Source organism: Mus caroli, chromosome 7 (genome assembly GCF_900094665.2).
Source record: "Mus caroli chromosome 7, CAROLI_EIJ_v1.1, whole genome shotgun sequence".
NCBI classification, from domain to species: domain Eukaryota; kingdom Metazoa; phylum Chordata; class Mammalia; order Rodentia; family Muridae; genus Mus; species Mus caroli.
The window spans coordinates 102,606,798-102,625,162 of record NC_034576.1 but is presented as its reverse complement, the minus strand read 5'-3'; the positions used below and the strand labels follow the sequence as shown (position 1 = coordinate 102,625,162).

General features: G+C 42.4%; 1 protein-coding gene and 1 pseudogene across 2 annotated transcripts in view; both read left to right on the top strand.

Annotated features, from left to right (window-relative positions):
* Rnf169 (ring finger protein 169) overlaps window positions 1–18,365 on the top strand; it is a 59,576-nt gene that overhangs the window by 34,122 nt on the left and 7,089 nt on the right. For both annotated transcript variants that reach the window (XM_021166386.2, XM_021166387.2), the window contains exons 3-4: window positions 2,979–3,125; window positions 10,588–10,706. In XM_021166386.2, coding sequence (XP_021022045.2) covers window positions 2,979–3,125; window positions 10,588–10,706 — 266 coding nt within the window. The remainder of the gene's footprint in view (window positions 1–2,978; window positions 3,126–10,587; window positions 10,707–18,365) is intronic.
* LOC115031537 lies at window positions 13,121–14,754 on the top strand (annotated as a pseudogene).

Here is an 18,365-nt window from a genome sequence, read left to right as displayed (position 1 = left end):
ATGATTTTGTTATTTTAAAGTGTTAGAAACCAAGACTATAGTTACTTTTGAGTGAGATGTTGGTCCAGGCACAGGTGGAGGTTGGGGTTCTCATAGACACTTCGTAAGTACAGCTAGTTTACTAGAGGGCTTCCTTGAACTCAGGGGCCTCTTGTGCTCACCGCTTCAACACCAGTGTACAGCCACACATGCAAATGAAGGTTTGAGCAGGGTAAATCCTGTGGGGTGATCCTCTCCTGCAGCCTTGGGTGTGAGCCAAACATGGGCAGGGGTAGAGATGTAATGGGCACAGAGGCCGAGTTTGTTAGCTCAGTGCCTGGCACACGGTTAGCAAATGTAATTACTGTGATGCTAAAGCCTGATCTCGTTTTTCCTCTGTATCCCATGAAAAATGCAATGCCCATCTGTGTGTTGTCTGTGGTTAGTCTCTAAACAAGAGTCTCTGAGATGGACTGTGAGCACTGACTTCTGTCTTGTTTCCTGCCTGTGGATTTGCTCTTCTTCCTGTAGGGTCTCATTTGAGTTGGGTGGAGCTGGAAGTCCACTTCACTGCAGGGTACGTGGTGTTTCCTGCTTACATATAACTACTTGAAGTAGGTTCGGTGACTTCGAGACTAGGTCAGGCTACAGCAGTCAGACCTATAGAAATGGGAAGAATAAAGCCAGGCTCTGTTGTTTTGTTTTTGTTGCTATGGGTTGTTGTTGTTATTATTATTTAAATCTAGAGACAACCTCCTGTCAGAAGTATGATTTTTAACTAAGTGTGAAGGTACAAGGCTGTAAGGCCAGCATGTGGGAAGCCAAGGGAGGAACACCCTGAGCTCAAGGCTAGCCTGTGCTACGCAGTGAGACCTTTTGTTAGTGAGATGACTCAGTTTGTTAAGGCAGCTGCCGCCCTGCCTGACCATCTGAGTTGGACCCCTGGAACCCCTACAGAAGGAAAGACAAGCTCCCGAAGTTGTCCTCAAGCGCATGCACCATGGCTGCACCCAGTCATTTATGCACATGTATATACAAGGAAAGAATTCACTAACTAATTAATTAAAAACAGACCACACCTCCCCCTAAAGTAGTCTTGTTTCTTTAATGTCATCTCTTTAAAACTTAACTAATTCTTTGTGGATTTTACATCATGCACTCCAATCCCACTCATCTCCCAGCCCTCCATATCTGCCTTCCATCCTTGCAACCTCTCAACCAAAAGGAAACAAAAACAAAAAACCCAAAACACCACCACCACAAAACGCTCACTGTGAAGCTGCAGCTTATCACAGTGCGTCACTCGCAGTGTGTCACAGTGCGTCACTCGCAGTGTGTCACATAGGATCCAACTTTCCTTCCAGTGCTCACTTCAGTGAGTCACTGGTCTGGCTCAAGGACTCTGACTTCTGTTCCGCAGTCAAGACTGGATCCTCACTGGGACTCCTCGCAGATATCCTGTTGCTGCCCTGTGTCATGGAGGTCCTGCAGCTTTGGTTCTGCAGAACTGGGCCCTTCGTACACTCTAGTAGCTCACAGATGAGTGGGCCAGCTCAAAGCCCTAGATCTAGGCCTAAGTGGTACTGAGCTGATCAGCTTGTCAGCTCTCCTGTGTTGCCCAGGTGAGGGGTGGAGCCAGCTCTCCTATGTGCCAGAGGTGGGGTCAACTCAGCTCACCCCTTGGACATCAGCATGGCCTCAGGCAGCAGCTTCCACATGGCCTTTGGTGGTAACATGGGCCACAGACATTGACACAGAGCACCGCCAACAGAGCACTCAGCGGCACAGGTCCAGACCTCACCACGCACCTCAGGCTAATGTCAGGCTGTTCCTCATTGCTGTGGCATCTCCAGTTCTGCCTCTCTTCATAGTGCACAAGACACTCCATCTCTCCATCACGCACTTGGTCATCGTAGTAGCGGCTACCCCCCTTGGCTGTCTTCTGTCTATTCCAAGTGTAGGCAGACCTCTTAGCTTTATCTTTTTACAAGAAATGGAAACTGTAAATAGCTTCTCGGTAGTTGGGATATATATTATTTCATTTAAATTTATTAAAACTTTGAGCAGTAAAAAATGAAACTAGGAAGAATTGCTTGATACTCGGTAAGAGCACAGCAGGATCCTCTGTCGACCATTTAGAATACTCACAATCATGGTTTCCTTAGAGTAGGATGCAGAGGCCCCTATTTTGAGTTACATAAGTGGTTAACCACTTGCCATCATTCAGTTTTTTATTAAAAGTCCTCTGCTAGTTGCATAATGCAACACCACCTTTCCCAAATGAGGAGATACATATCTGTGCTGTGGATTTCTATGTAGGCCTTGTGTATTTGTTGACTTAACCTGTGACCATAGGATATGAACATAACATGCAGGACCTGGGAGGAGTCATTGCTGTTGCTAATAGACCCAGCCAGCTCATCACATGCTTTGTGGCTGCTTCTGCTCTTGGCCCCATACAGTTATATGTAACTTCAGCAGTAAGAATTTTTAGGTTTAAGTTTTATTTTTTTATGTGAATAAATCTAGCTATATAGCTAGCTTTTATGGTTTTATGTTGCTTAAGAATACACTACAGTTTGATCCTGTGCTGGGAAGTAAATGTTTCCCTTGAGCAGTGGCTCTCAACCTGTGGTTCCCAACACAGTTTGGGGCTTGAATGACTCTTTTACAGGGGTCACATATCAGATAGCCTGCATATCGGATTTACATTACCATTCATAAGAATAGCAAATTTACAGTTACGAAGTAGCAATGAAATAATGTTATGATTGGGGGTCACCACAACGTGAGGAACTGCATTAAAGGGTCGCAACAGTAGGAAAGCTGAGCACCACTGAGCTAGGGCCAAGTAAAAGCAGATTGACTTAGCAATCAGGGTGGCTGCGCCTAATAAGAGAGTCACCCTGGAGACTGCCGCTTGATCTGGTCTGTAAAGATGTTTTTAAGTCTAGGAATGCCTAAAACTCTACAGTCTCTGTGTGGTTTGTATTTTTCAGCTGAGAGGGGAGAAGTTACAGGAAGAAAAAGATTGTGATGATCAGATACACAAGCTACTGCAGGAGGATTCCGAAGTGGGGAAGAGGAAAACTGATGCACAGAAGAAAAGGGACGAACCAGCGGTGCTGAAAACGAGTCTGGAGCAGGTCAGTGGGTCACGCATGTCTGGTGGACATCTGCCTCAGAGAGCCCTGCCTTGCAGGCCGTGATACCAGGAATACTCATTGATTGTGCAGCCTAAGAGCAGTGAAGCACTATCCATCCACGTAGAGATGGAGGAAGTAATTTTGAATGGGACAGTGGAGTCTGTGGAAAGATTAAGAGACCCGAAGAAAGACGAGTAAGAAGAGGCTGGGATACTGTGCTGTGTGTGATGAGGTTTGTATGTATACCATCAGGTTTGTATGTATACCATCAGGTTTGTATGTATACCATCAGGTTTGTATGTATACCATCAGGTTTGTATGTATANGTATACCATCAGGTTTGTATGTATACCATCAGGTTTGTATGTATACCATCAGGTTTGTATGTATACCATCAGGTTTGTATGTATACCATCAGGTTGACATATGTGCTGTTTTTTGACATTAACGATGTACACCTTAATATCCTCAATTAGATTTTTTTTTTAAGTGTGTATTTTACTTTCCTTTATCCTCTGCAATCTCTTAAGCAGAACAATGCTCAGATACAAGCATGTCCCCAGTATTAGAGGATAGTCTAAACTTAACTAATTAGGCATATGACTGGGCCACATCTTGCCTGAGCATTTTTCATTACTTATGTTTTATTATTTCTTAGAATGTGTGCAAGCACATACATGTGCTGACACACATGTGGCAGTCAAAAGCCAAACTATGAGAGTTGGTTTTCTCTTTCCATTGTGTGGGGATTGAAATCAGGTGGTCAGGTACTTTCACCCTCCAACTCAACTCACTGGTCCAAGGAAGGACTTTTTGAAAATATAATTGTATTCATATAGAAATAAACATTTTAATATCAATTCTAACCACAACAATTTGGACATCTAATGCTTGCTGTATATATTTTGAGTCGTGTATTTTCAGCATTTTTATGTAGCCTTCTTAACATTTCAAGTTATTTTTTAAATGGGTTAAAATTAATGAAGCCTTAACATAAATGGAGATAGGCAATATAAGAGTAGGACGAGGGGGCTGGAGACATGGCTGCTTTGCAGAGGACCTGGGTTTGATTCCCACCACCCACAGAAGCTCTTACAACCTCCATCTCCCGGGATCTGATGCCCTTTTCTGACTTCTGTGGGAATCAGGCACACATGTGGGGAACATGCAGGCCAAATATTCATACAATAAGAATGAATAACATATTGTATATGTTTATATATTTTGTATATTTATGTTATAAACATATACATACATATTTATACACAGATAGATAGAAAAAAACAATAGTTTAAAACAAAACAAAACAAAAAAACCCCAACAACTCTACAAAACCAGCACTGCACCTAACTGCGCTCTCGCCAGGTTTCTTCCTGTTCATCCTAACTGCACTCTCGCCGGGTTTCTTCCTGTTCATCCTTTTGGCTTAGTTTGTATAAAGGACAGGTTTCCTGAGCTTAAAAAACAGAAAATTTTAAGGGTGTTTTGGGTCAGTGTATTTGTGGACTCCATATGCAGGTGACATATGATTCTGGTTATAGTATCGATCATCATTAGTTATTATTAAAAATAGCCATTTGGAAACAGCATGGTGGCACACATCTGTAATATCAGCACTTGGGAGGACGGCAGGAGGGTTGCAGTTAAGCTACCTAGACACTGTAGTGAGTTCTAGGTCTACTTGGGTTATGTATATAGTGAGGCTCTTTCTCCAAACAATAAAAATAAAACAAAGGCACTTGGATTTCACAAGTTTTCAGTCCTATAAAAGATTGCATTTAACAAGCACAGAATTCTGTGTGCTTTCTGTGCTATATGCCCCAGGAACCTTCAAAGGCAAAGAACAGCTGCTGGGAAGGGTCAGTATCAGCTTAGGTGGCAGCAGGACATGGGGTGGTTTGATGGCAGCCTTGGCTTTGGGCTGCAGTCTCTGAAAGAGCTTCGCCTCTTCCCATTTGTAATATGCTCAGGCAAACTGTCCAAAAGCCTCCAAGTGTTGGTCCTTGGGAGATGCCATTTCCTCCCAGAACTGTATTAGAGACTACTGCTTACTCCTTCTGGTCTGTGCCAGTTTACCCTGGTCATGAACTCTGCAGCCAGTCCCACAGTACCCAGAAGAGGTGAGTAGGACACAACATCTGTTCCAAAACCACCAGGAATAACTGGGACCAGCAGGATCCAGGGATACAGGAACCCCGCCCAAGACTCAAATCCCAGGAGCTCTAACACACCCAGGATCCCAGGATCCCAGGATCCCAGGATCCCGGGATCCTGGGATCCCAGGATCTTGGTCACACCAGGTTCTCAGGGTCCCAGAGGCAGCTTGACTCCCAGGAACTCTGACACACCCAGGATCTCAGGATCACAGGATCCCGGAATCACAGGATCACAAGGACAACTGGACTCTGAGGAGTTCTGACACAATCAGGATTACAGGAAGGACAGGCTCCAGTCAGATATAGAGAGGGCAGGAGGCACTAGAGATAATCAGATGGCAGGAGGCAAGCATAAGAACATAAGCAACAGAAACCAAGGTCACATGGCATCATCAGAACCCAATTCTCCCACCATAGCAAGTCCTGGATACACCATCACCAGGAAAAGCAAGACTTGGATCTAAAATCACTTCTCATGACAATGATAGAGGACTTCAAGAAAGACATAAATAACTCCCTTAAAGAAATAGAAGAGAACACAGGTAAACAGCTAAAAGCCCTCAAAGAAGAAACACAAAAATCCCTTAAAGAATTACAGGAAAACACAAACAGGCGAAGGAAATGAACAAAAACCATCTAAGATCTAAAAATGGAACTAGAAACAATAAAGAAGACACAAAGGAAGACAACCCTGGAGTTAGACAACATAGGAAAGAGACCAGGAGTCATAGATGCAAGCATCACCAACAGAATATAAGAGATAGAAGAGAGAATCTTGGGGGGCAGAAGATACCATAGAAAACATTGACACAACAGTCAGAGAAAATGCAAAATCCAAAAACCTCCTAACCCAAAACATCCAGGATATCAGGACACAATGAGAAGACCAAATCTAAGGATAATAGGTATAGAAGAGAGCGAAGAGTCCCAACTTAAAGGGCCAGTCAATATCTTCAACAAAATTATAGAAGAAAACTTCCCTAACCTAAAGAAAGATGTCCATGAACATACAAGAAGCCTCCAGAACGCCCAATAGACTGGACCAGAAAAGAAATTTCTCCCATCACATAATAATCAAGACACCAAATGCATTAAACAAAGAAATAAAGGAAAAAGCAGTAAGGGAAAAAGGCCAAGTAACATATAAAGCCAGACCTATCAGAATTAATACCAGACTTCTCACCAGAGACTATGAAAGCTAGAAGATCCTGAGCAGATGTCATATAGAACCTAAGAGAACACAAATGCCAGCCCAGACTACTATACCCAGCAAAACTCTCAATTACCATAGACAGAGAAAACAAGATATTCCATGACAAAACAAATTTACACAATATCCACAAATCCAGCCCTACAAAGGTTAATAGATGATCAACACAAGAAGGGAAACTACACAAGGGAAACTACACCCTAGAAAAAACAAGAAAGTAATCTTTCAACAAACCTAAAAGATGATAGCCACACAAACGTAATTCTACCTCTAACAACAAAAATAACAGGAAGTAACAATCACTTTTTCTTAATATCTCTAAACATCAGTGGACTCAATTCCCCAATAAAAAGTCATAGACTAACAGACTGGATATGTAAACAGGACCCAGCATTTTTCTGCATACCTTAGTGACAGATACTACCTCAAGTAAAATGTTAGAAAACAATTTTCCAAGCAAATGGCCCCAAGAAATAAGCTGGAGTAGCCATTCTAATATCGAATAAAATCGGCTTTCAACCAAAAGTTATCAAAAAGGATAAGGAAGGACACTTCATACTAGTGAAAGGAAAAATCTACCAAGATGAACTCTCAATCAGTTTGGTGGTTCCTCAGAAAATTGGACATAGTACTACTTGAGGACCCAGCTATACCACTCTTGGGCATATACCCAGAAGATGTTCCAACATGTTCATAGCAGCCTTTTTTATAATAGCCAGGAGCTGGAAAGAACCCATATGTCCTTTAACAGAGGAATGGATACAGAAAATGTGGTACATTTACACAATGGAGTACTACTCAGCTATCAAAAACGATGAATTTATGAAATTCACAGGCAAATGGATAGAACTAGAAAATATCATCCTGAATGAGGTAACCCAATTGCAAAAAAACACATATGGCATGTACTCACTGATAAGTGGATATTAGCCCAAAAGCTCCAAATAACCAAGATATGATTCACAGACCACATGAAGTTCAAGAAGGAAGACCAAAGTGTGGGTGCTTTTGTCCTTCTTAGAAGGAGAACAAAATACTCATAGGAGCAAAAATGGAGATAAAGTGTAGATCAGAGACTAAAGAAAAGGCCACCCAGAGACTGTCCCACCTGGGGATTCATCCCATATACAGTTACCAAACCCAGACACTATTGTGGATGCCAAGAAGTACATGTTGAAAGGAGCCTGATATGGCTGTCTCTTGAGGGGCCCTGCCAGAGCCTTACAAATACAGAAATGGATGCTCTCAGCCAACCATTGTACTGTGCTTTGGGTCCCCCATAGAGGAGTTAGAGAAAAGACTGAAGGAGTTGAAGAGGTTTGCAACCCCATAGGAAGAACAACAATATCAACCAACCAAACCCTCCCCCACCCCCACCCCCAGAGCTCCCAGGGACTAAGCCATCAACCAAGGAGTACACATGGCTCCAGCTGCATATGTAGCAGAGGATGGCCTTGTCAGGCATCAATGGGAGGAGAGGCCCTTGGTAGATGTCCCAGTGTAGAGGAATTGAGGACAGAGAGGTGGGAGTGGGTGGGTGGGTGAGAAATAACCTCATAGAAGCAGGAGGAGGGAGAATGGGATAGGGGGTTTCCGGGATGGGGGGGAAACCGGGAAAGGGGATAACATTTGAAATGTAAATAAATATCCAAGAAAAAAAGTAAAGAAAAGAAAAGAAAAGAAAGAAAGAAACACCATCTTAGTAGAGAGGAAAAAAGAGAGAGAGAATACTTCTTCCATGTTGAGGCTGGGAGTCACTGTAATTTTTTGCTCCTGGCACTGTTGTCTTTGAAATAGAAAGTAGTTGCATCAGTGCAATTTACTTCTTTAAAGGAACCGGAAAATACAGATTCTCAGATTCCCTTATTGGCCGTAGTCAGGTTCATAACATTGTCAATGCAAAGCACAGTGAGTGAAATCTGACACGTTTGGACTTCTGTGGTCCTGCCCTTTTCTACCCTTCCTATCTCCTTTACAGTTTTGAAGACTTTTAAATGACTTTAATAATTTTTAGATAAGCTGGGCAGTGGTGGCACACATCAATTAATCCCAGGACTAGGGAGGCAGAGGCAGGTGGATCTTTCTGAGTTGGAGGACCACCTGGTCTACGGAGTGAGTGTGCTGAACTCTTCAGCACAGCCAGGGCTACACAGAGAAATCCTGTTTTAAAAAGAAAAAAAAATAGTTTTTAGACTGATAAAGACTTGTGCTCTCAACTAGAAGAGACTGAAGTCAGAAGGCTGCAACTTCATGGTCTAATTGGGCCTCAGAATAAGTTCAAGGCTAGTTTGGACAATTCATTGGGACTCTAAAATAAAAAAGGCTGGACAGAGGAGGAGAGGAGCCATTGGCCAGCCTGTGCTGGGGAAAAGCAAGTGTTTGCTCTTGAGCAAATGATTTCATTATATTAAAATTGGGACCCAAGAAAACCTGAAGTGATATCAGGGGACAGCCAGTCATCGTATTAAGGTTGTGTTATGATGAGACTGTCATTACACACTTTCCTGTCACCAAACCTCAGTGGCTCTACATTTCTTTGTGAACTAAATGAGAACTCTTCAGCCAGCACCCAGTTCCACCCTTAAACATGAATCTAGCTAGTCTTTCCAGCCGTGAGGATGCTCTGCAGCTCTCAGAGGAGAGATGTTTGCTGCCAACATACGCACTCCACTTTTCTAGGTCAGGCTCATCTCAACAGCTTACTGGTGGGAAGGTCACTGTTTGTCTTCATTTCCCATTTAAAAGCTGCCACCTGCAAACTGGCAGAGACTTCACCCATCCTCCTCTCCTCCGTTTACCCTTAGTACTTTGTGGCTTTTATGGGACTGTATACTCCCATTATAGATTTTTATGTTTGTTTCTCTCAGATTGCTTGTTGACATGTGTCTGACCCAACTAAAAGCCTCCCACAATGTCTTGCCCATCACAAGTTTTTGATGCATGCTCATGAAATTAAACTCAGAACAAATTCTAGAAAGAGAGATTATGATATGTTGTTTTTATAATAGAAATAAAATGGGCACAATGCTTAATTAGTTTTATTATGGTACCATTACTCCAATAATGGTATGAATTGTTGGAAAGCAAAATTGTATAGTCAATAGTTATAAATAGTTATATTCAGGATTATAAACCAGAGGTGAAAGTTTAATTATCCTATGACCTAGAAATATTTCCTACAGACATTTTGGTGATTATCCTAATCAGATCTATTTTCAAAGTACAGTGTACACACACACACACACACACACACACACGGATCTCCTGGAGAGACCTTACTGCTTTAAATGCTGCTGTGATAAATTACTACAAGCAGAAGGCCAGGGGAAAGGAAGTGTGCTTTGAGGCTGTGTGAATGTTCATTGCCCAGATGTCCTGGAGAGGGTGTGATGTAGATGAGCTCTTTCTGTGTTGTGAGGGGGCCCTGCCCTCCAGTGGCCTGGTCCTGAAAGCATTTCATGTAGCCATGCTCTGTACCGTCCAAAGGACACAATAGTGCCTTAGGTTTATTTACATCCAAGGTGAAAGGTGAGAGGTGAAGATTTCTCACCTCGTGTTTCCAGGTGTTAGGCATGGACAGGAGGGTAGTTTTGTCTTTGTAGATATTTATTTGCAATAATGCAGCTTAGTTTTCATCAGTTAAAAGTAATTTGGTGAATGGTATAAAATTAAGCTTTTCCCTAATGCTCTCTGTAGCTTCTTTAGTGCTTATCGGCCTGCAGGACCTTCCCAGCAGCACGGTCTGCACTGAGGAAGTGGAGACAGACCAGTGACACTGATGGAGATCTGATCTGAATGGTCCTTCACTTGGTACCAAACTAGTTATAAAAAGAGACCAAAATACAGATTGCCATTACTTACCTTGTGTTGAGTCTGTTGTCTCTCTCCCAGAGTTGGAAGAAAATATCATATACAATTTGATAATGGGTTAATTTGATTTTGCACATTTTCAGGTAATATCACATTTGCGATTAGTATTTTTAGAAAAAAAATGGGATCAAACTGGAACTCAGAACAGTGAGTTAGAGAGATGGACTTTGAAACTATACTAGGATAGATCCCACAGAACAATTTGTCTCCCTTGTCTCTTTAACAGTGTCCTGCACGTCTCTCGGATTCAGAGAATGAAGAGCCTTCTCGGGGCCAGATGATGCAGACCCATCGCTCTGCCTTTGTTTCCAAGAACAGCTCCTGCTCCTTAGCGTTCCTGGCAGGGTAAGATTGATGCTGAATTCAGTCTGAGTTCTTTCATTTGTGGGATGACAAAGGGCTTTTGGATGAGTAGAAGGGGTGAAAAGAGGTGGGAGCTGAATTTCCAAATGTGGAATACAGAGAAAGGGCTCACCTGAGTGTGGCAAGCATGCGTGCATGTGTGTGCGCGCTGAAGGTTAATCTCATGTGGCGTTCCTCAGGAGCCATCCATCTTGTTCTTTGAGACAGGGCCCCTGAAGTGTGCCAAGTGAGTCCTGGCTGGGTCTCTTCCTAGCCTAGATCTAACATGGATTTCAGGAAGTTTTTAAAACCCTGGTCAAGGAATTGCTGGATCCTTTAGGCTTTGCAGGCCCTAGGGAGGAAAAGAGTATGGTTGGATGGTTGCTTGACTCTGGAGGCACGGGGTGGAAAGGGAGGGAATGGAGGGGGGGAGAGGGGAAGGGAGGAGGGGGAAGAAGTGAAACATTCATTTATTCAGTAGACGCTTTGGCAGTGGCTACTCCATGCTGTGCTCCGTTTATACTAGGGATACAAAGCACAATCTTGACCTCATGTTGTCTTTTTTTACTTAAAGCTCGTGCTGTTTATCCTTCCTGCTGGGGCTCATTCTGTTCTTGCCAACACTATGTATGTAGTAGATGTCTTTCTTGCTGCCTCTCTGGACACACATGCACTCTTCTTTCCTGGAAATGCTACTGGTCTCTGTGTGTAACTACTGCAGACCATCAGGTTCAATGACTTTGTCAGAGGTTCTGTCCTGAAAGGCCCCGTGTAATGTCTGTTCCGGAAACCTTGTGTATGTTCTTCTGGAACAGTGTGGTGTCCTTTGCTGAAGACTTGTAAGTGTAAAAGTCACCAGATCTCCAGTCTTCTCTGAAGTAATAGTAACTTCTTGAGGACCCTTCTTTGCATGTTTCCACTTGTATAATTTGTCCTAGACTAGTGTTTCTCAACTTGTGAGTTGTGACCCCTTTGGAGTTTCACAGGGGTCACATATCAGATATCCTGCACATCAGATATTTGCATTACAACTCCTAACTGTAGCAAAATTACAGTTATTTTGTTATAACAAAATAATTTTACGATTGGGTATAGTCACACCATTAGGAACTTTGTCAAAGGGTCACAGCAGTAGGAAGGTTGAGAACTACTGTGCTAGACAGTTAGCTTAGTTGGTAGAATTAGAACTAGGTACGCCTGTGATAAAGATGTGTGTGAGCCGGAAGTCAGATGTCCTTCCAGCTCCACAAAGCAGAATAGTTGTCACTTTGTGATTTTGTATGTGGTTGTGTATACCCAATCATAGTTATATCTTAATGGTTATAAAACAGGAAGGAAATAAAGTCATTTTTCTAATAAAGCCAGAAATCACAATAAATATACACCAAAACTAATGCTTTATGACATCTGTAATGAATATTATTATGTGAAATAACTTAGAAAAATAAATTAATATTCCTGTACCAAAGAAACATTGCCCCAGTTGGAGTTGATGTTGAATGGGTGAATTGCTTATTGCCAATTTCAGCTCTGCCTTTGTACTGGTATAATTCATCCTTCTGAACGAGGACCTGTGGGTTAATATGCCATTACATAAAAGCCTTAAAAATCATTCTGTCTTGGACAGAATTGCACAAGCACAGAGGAGTATGCTTGGGGAACATCTCTGCCATTTCTTCTTTTCTGTTTCCTAGCCTATCCTTGCATGATGGGACCGATTAATATGCAAACCCTGACTGCAGACTTTGTTAGCTCCCATTAAAGTTCGCATCATGCAACTCGGGTCTCAGGGCTCATCTTACAAATAGTCAAGTCAGGTGAAGTTCGATTGTTAGCTTAGTTCTTGAGACAGTTGATTGGATCACACATGCTCTTGACCACCCCACAAGGAAGCATCACTGGGCTCCATCTCCCATGGCTGTCATGTCCAAATCAGAGTCTCCAACAAAACCTAAGCAGCCACACGAGAGTCTGGGAAGCCAATGTGGCAACAGGGACATTCATGGACATGTAGTAATGAGATAGCCAAATGCTAAATTCTTCAAGCACCGTGGGGTTGTCACTTAGACCATTGTAAAAGAGGTGTATGCAGACACACTGTGAGGCCTCACAGGGTAGATGAAAGCATGGATCTACAGAGGGTGATCTCAGGAGAATCTCCAAAATGAGGCACCCACTTCACTGTGGAAAATTTTTATCAGGAGCATTAGAGAACACACTTGAGAAACATTATCTTAGTCAGTGTTCTGTTGTGAAGAGACACCATGACCAAGGCAGTTCTTACAAAATAAAACATTTAAGTAGAGCCTTGCTTACCGTTTCAGAGGCTTAGTCCCACATCCTCATGGTGAGAAGCATGGCAGCACTCAAGCAGACATGACGCTGGAGCAGTGGCTGAGAGCTGCATCTGATTCATAGACAGAGAGAGAGATGGAAAGTGAGAGGGAGAGGGACAGAGAGACTGGGCCTAGTGTGCGTTTTTAAAAGCCTACTCCCAATGATACCTTTTTCCAACAAGGCCACACCTCCTGGTCCTTTAAAAGCAATGCCACTTCCTGATGACTAAGCCCCACCATAAATGTGATTTAAGAGATTATATGGAACAGCATGGGCAATTTGAAGTGACTGAAATCCTGACTTACTGCAGCAGGATCTAGAAGAGGAATTTTACTTATGTAACCTTGATGGCCATGGCAGCGGAGACATGACTGTCCAGAAATGTTGTCCTATTCCCAGTCACAGCCTGTGTGTAAAGTGAGGAATGCCTCCTGGAAGCAGGGCGTGCCTTGCATTTCCTCTAGCTGAAGGGGCTGAAATTGTCCTGGATACTTTGGTGGTCGGGGAGCAAGCTCGGAGGTGGGGGCGTGTTTGGTTGTACAGGAGTCCTCACTGGTGCTCATTACAGCATCCGTGCTGGCAGTTAAGCTGGAGAATATTGTGGCAGCAGGGATGGCTACAGTGGATTTGGTAATGGTAGACACAGTCTTAGAGGTAGTAGATTTGCCATTTATGGTGATTAGTCTTCAGGATTTGGAGCCATGAAGGGTTTCTCTGTGTAGCCTGTCTCCTGTGATGATGGAGGCTGCTCCTTTGCCAAACCCTGAGACCCAGGTGGCTGTGGCGCTTCCAGCAGTAGCAGCAGCTGTGGCACTGGGTAGGATGTTTCCCTTTTGTTTGGGGTTTTGTTTTTTGGCTCTGTTACCCAGGCCAGCCTTACTCTCTCAGTCCTCTCTCCCCAGCCTCCCCCAGTTCTGGGGTCGCAGGATGGGTCAGAGGATGTTGGTTACTGCTAGATACCAGCTTAGCACAAAGGAAAGATGGAGAAGTAACAGGGAAGACACAGGCTACAAGAGTTTGAGCTCAGCCCATCACAGGGGTGGCAAGGCCTAGCTGCTCTGGAAAGGACGTGCTTTAGACAGTGTTCATGTATGGGCAGGAAGTTCAAAGACTCTCATGACTGTGTAGCAGCCATTTTAATTGCTGTTCTGTGGAAAGTTACTCCAGAACATTCAAAAAAGGGACTTTCAAGTAGTTGACTGTTTGCCCCTCCATGCTGGTGATTGTTAATATAAATGATGCGGCATTGAATAAATATGTCCTTAAACATAATTTTTATTTAAAGATGCCTTAATTAGGGGTTTGGCTTAGTGGAAGAGTACTTGCCTACCAAGCAAGAGGTAGTGAGATTGTTCTCCAGCATTGCCAAGTCAAATCGAAACCCGAACACATGACCGAAAACAAACCCGATGTCTTTAGCGGGGTTGTCTTTTCAGGCAGTGATCTTCAGTACAGTGGGAGCCCCTGGTAGAAAACTTGACTACAGAAACGCTGACGGGTCTCCTGTTAGGGTGGGTCTGCTCTCTAGCTCAGAAGCGGTTACGTCCACTTGAAACTGTTTCAGATTTTAGGAAAACAGTGTAAAGATTATAATGCTGACAGTGATGTGTAGTTATGGACAGTGAGAAAGTTCACTTGATGATAGTTGTACAACCATCTAATAAATTTAAAATAGTTAAAATGATAAAATCTGTGTTGTTTATATTTTACTACATAAAGATACTAGCATTGTTTATAGTTTGGAGAGATTTCAAATCTATTTTTTTCTTTTTCTTTTTCTTTTTTTTTTTTTTTGTTTTTTTTTGTATTTTTGAGACAGGGTTTCTCTGTGTAGCTGTGGCTGTCCTGGAACTCACTCTGTAGACCAGGCTGGCCTCGAACTCAGAAATTCGCCTGCCTCTGCTGCCCAAGCTATTTTTTTCTATTCAGTAACAAAAAATGAATAGGCTTTCTCTGAAAAATTGTTTCCTAAAGAGAGTTCCCAGGTAACAATTTTAGATTTTTTTTTTAAATAATTATATTTTCATCAAATGAAGCTACCACTTGTCCTTCTTGTCTGCTTTGTAAGCATGTTTTCCTTAAGCACAGAAGCAGGCAAGCAGGCAAATGGCCCCTGCGGGGCGGCCATTGGTAAAGCACACGGGTAGATTCTGCCTGTGGATGCTGTCAACAGATCAACTCATTTTTGTAGAAGAAACAAAGTAAGAGGGTTCTGTAGTCATCCGGTGAGATTGTGATTCTTTCAGATAACTAGAATAATAAGTTAATCAAAGATCATTTCTAGATATATATTAATTAGAAAAATTAATTTGAACCTAAGTAGGATATTTAACAAAATAAAAACTAAATACATGAAAAGCTTAATTAGTTAGTTAGTTAATTAATTTAAAAACCATTATTTTGCTTTATACCTCATCCCGTTTCTCCATTGAATTCGAACTGAAACTGTGATTCTATAAGCTCACTCGGGGAAACTGGTTGACGTGTATCTCTTCTCTTGCTAAGAGCTTCACATTGGGCTGTGGTTATCTGGGCTGTCAGGGGGTTGGGCTTTGGGCAGAGTTCAGATTGGATAAAATGGCTTATCAACAAGACATAATTAAAAAATAATTGTTTCTATACACTCTTACACTTATTAATGTCATATCTAGTCTTCATTAAGAGTTTCATTTGTTTATCTTTTACACCTATTATGTGTGTGCATTTGTCTGTGTGTGTGTGTGTGTGTGTGTGTTCCTGTGGAGATGAGAGGGCAACTTGAAGGGGAGTCAGTTTTCTCTTCAATAATTTTCTATACCAAAATTAGTTGCATTTCTGTATATTAGTAGTGAACAATTTAAAAGTGCAATGAAAAAAAAAAACAATTCCATTTTGATCTATTACTAGGATAAAAAAAAAATAGAACACTCGGGAGACAGAAGCAGGCGGATTTCTGAGTTCGAGGCCATCCTGGTCTACAAAGTGAGTTCCAGGACAGCCAGGGCTACACAGAGAAACCCTGTCTCCAAAAAAAAAAAAAAAAAAAAAAAGAAAAGAAAAGAAAAGAAAAAGAAAAAAAAAACAACAGCAAAAAAGAATAATTAGAAATAAAGTTAACCACAGGAGCATAAAACTTTAATACTGAAAATTCCAAAGTTTGATGTTAGAAGAATCTCAATAAATGCAATGACATCTTGTTCATGAATTGGTAGACTGAATGTTGTTACAATGTCAGTAATCCCTGAATAGTTTCTTAAAGTTCAGTATAACACATGCTAAAGTTCTAGTGGATTTTCTTGCAGAAATGTAGACTGATGCTAACATTCTCATGTGGGATTCCAGGAGATCCCACATATCCAAAGCTGCCCAGAGAAAGGACAGAGGTTGATGGCAGCGATCGAAATAGTGCAGTGCTGGAGTAGGAGACAGACAGAGAGCAATGGATTTAGAATTGAGAATCCAGAAATGATCTATACATTTGTGGTCAGTTGATTCTCAACAAGGGTGGCAAGATCATTCTCTGGGAAGAAAACCTGCCTCTTGACAGGGAGCTGCCCAGCTGGAAATCAACATGCAAGAGCATGAGAGATGCAGCTCTTAGGACAGACTCTGAGGTCCGCTGTACAGTTACTGCCCCTCAGGACAGTCTCTAATGTGGTGGCCTTCAGGAACTAGATGTGCCTTTGGATTAGCTCATCAACTCGTGTCTAGTGCTTTGCCTGGAGTTGCTGCTGGAAATGTACTTTCCTCTCTAAATGACAAAGAAAAGATCAATGATGTTGACGTTTATCAAAAATATTTTCACTGTCAGGAACTTCTGTAGATCTTCATTGTATGCTTCATCACAAATGTGAGTTTGCCCCTAGGTTTTTTCTTTCACCAATATGGAGTTGAAGGGACAGATATGCTGCCCACAGTGGACATTAGTGCGTCTGTAATTTGGACCTGAAACTCAACTGTCAGCTAGGCGGTTGCCCCTGACAAGATGGGTTCCTGGCCTGGTGTGAAGACTCTTGTTAATTCCCCAGTACCGAATCTGGAGCTCGGGGCTTAGGTGTGGCTTCAGCTCCCCTTCCAGTGGCACCAAAACCCAGTGTTCCAGAGCTGCTCTGCTGAACGGCGCAGAGCTCTTCTTTCTTCACTCTCTCCTCTCAGTGTCTGTTTGCCTCACCCAGAGTCATGGATTTGAAATACTAATGCCACCTTTCATCTCTAAATCCCTGGTCCAAGTGCTCATTATTTACAAAGCATTTTGGGATGGCTTATGTGACTGGCAATGTGTATGGCTTCTAGCAATGCAAATGAATTTTAATATTTTTCTAAGTATCAATCCAGCTTGCTTCTTAGAGTGACAGTTGTTTGCTCCAAAATTGAGAGAGACTTTCCTTAAGTGCTGAATTTTCTTGCTAAAGTATAAATATGTGTTACACAGTCATCATCTTCTCCCACTGACACCGTGGGGCCATGAGACATAGGATGGGAGGTACTGGAGTAGAATTCTGAATGCTAGACAGGCTTTCTCTGGAGATGCAAGATGCAGAGAATTCTGGGGGGGTAATCCCTGCCCTCCCCCCCACACCCCTGCCTCCTTGTTTTTCCTGAGCCAACTCTGACATTAAAAATCCTGTCTACAAAAGAGTTTATACGATGCATTCTGTTTAAGAGCTAAATAGTATCAATTAAGGAAATAATTTTTATTTGGAGTCATTGGAAACGTTAGTTGTAGTGTGGTGTAGGTGACCACCTGCATGTGCACGCAGTTCTACAGTAGATTCTGTCTGGCACAGGCACAGCTGACAGGCAGTTAGACCTGCAGCCCCTTACCACATGCAGAGGATTAGTTCAGAATAAATCAAAGACCCAGAGGTAACCACCTAAACACTTAGGTTGCATTTTAGCTATGTAAGGGCTATTCTGTTACTTCATTTGGCATGCTAACACCGTGGACTGCAGCGCTCAGTGCAGGTGCTGTGGAGAGTGGTTTGCAAGTCGTAACCCAAGGGCTCAAGAGTTGGCTCAGTGGTTATGGTCACAGGCTGCTCTTTAAAGGACACAGATTGGAATTGCACATGGCAGTTCACAAACACTTGTAGTTCAGTCCTAGAGGATCCAGCGCCCTCTTCTGGCCTCCATGGCACAGGTTTACATGTTCTGCACAGATGTATGTGCAGGCAAAACACCCACACACATAAAATAAATAGAACAACAATTGTAAAGTTATAATACATAAGATAAAAATCATGTGTGGACTTTGGAAGTCTTTTTCTCTTTGGCATTTGGTTGATAAATTAACCCATTTTCTATTCTAGCTACCTATGGGGATTGTCTTTCTTGGGGAGTGGCTTA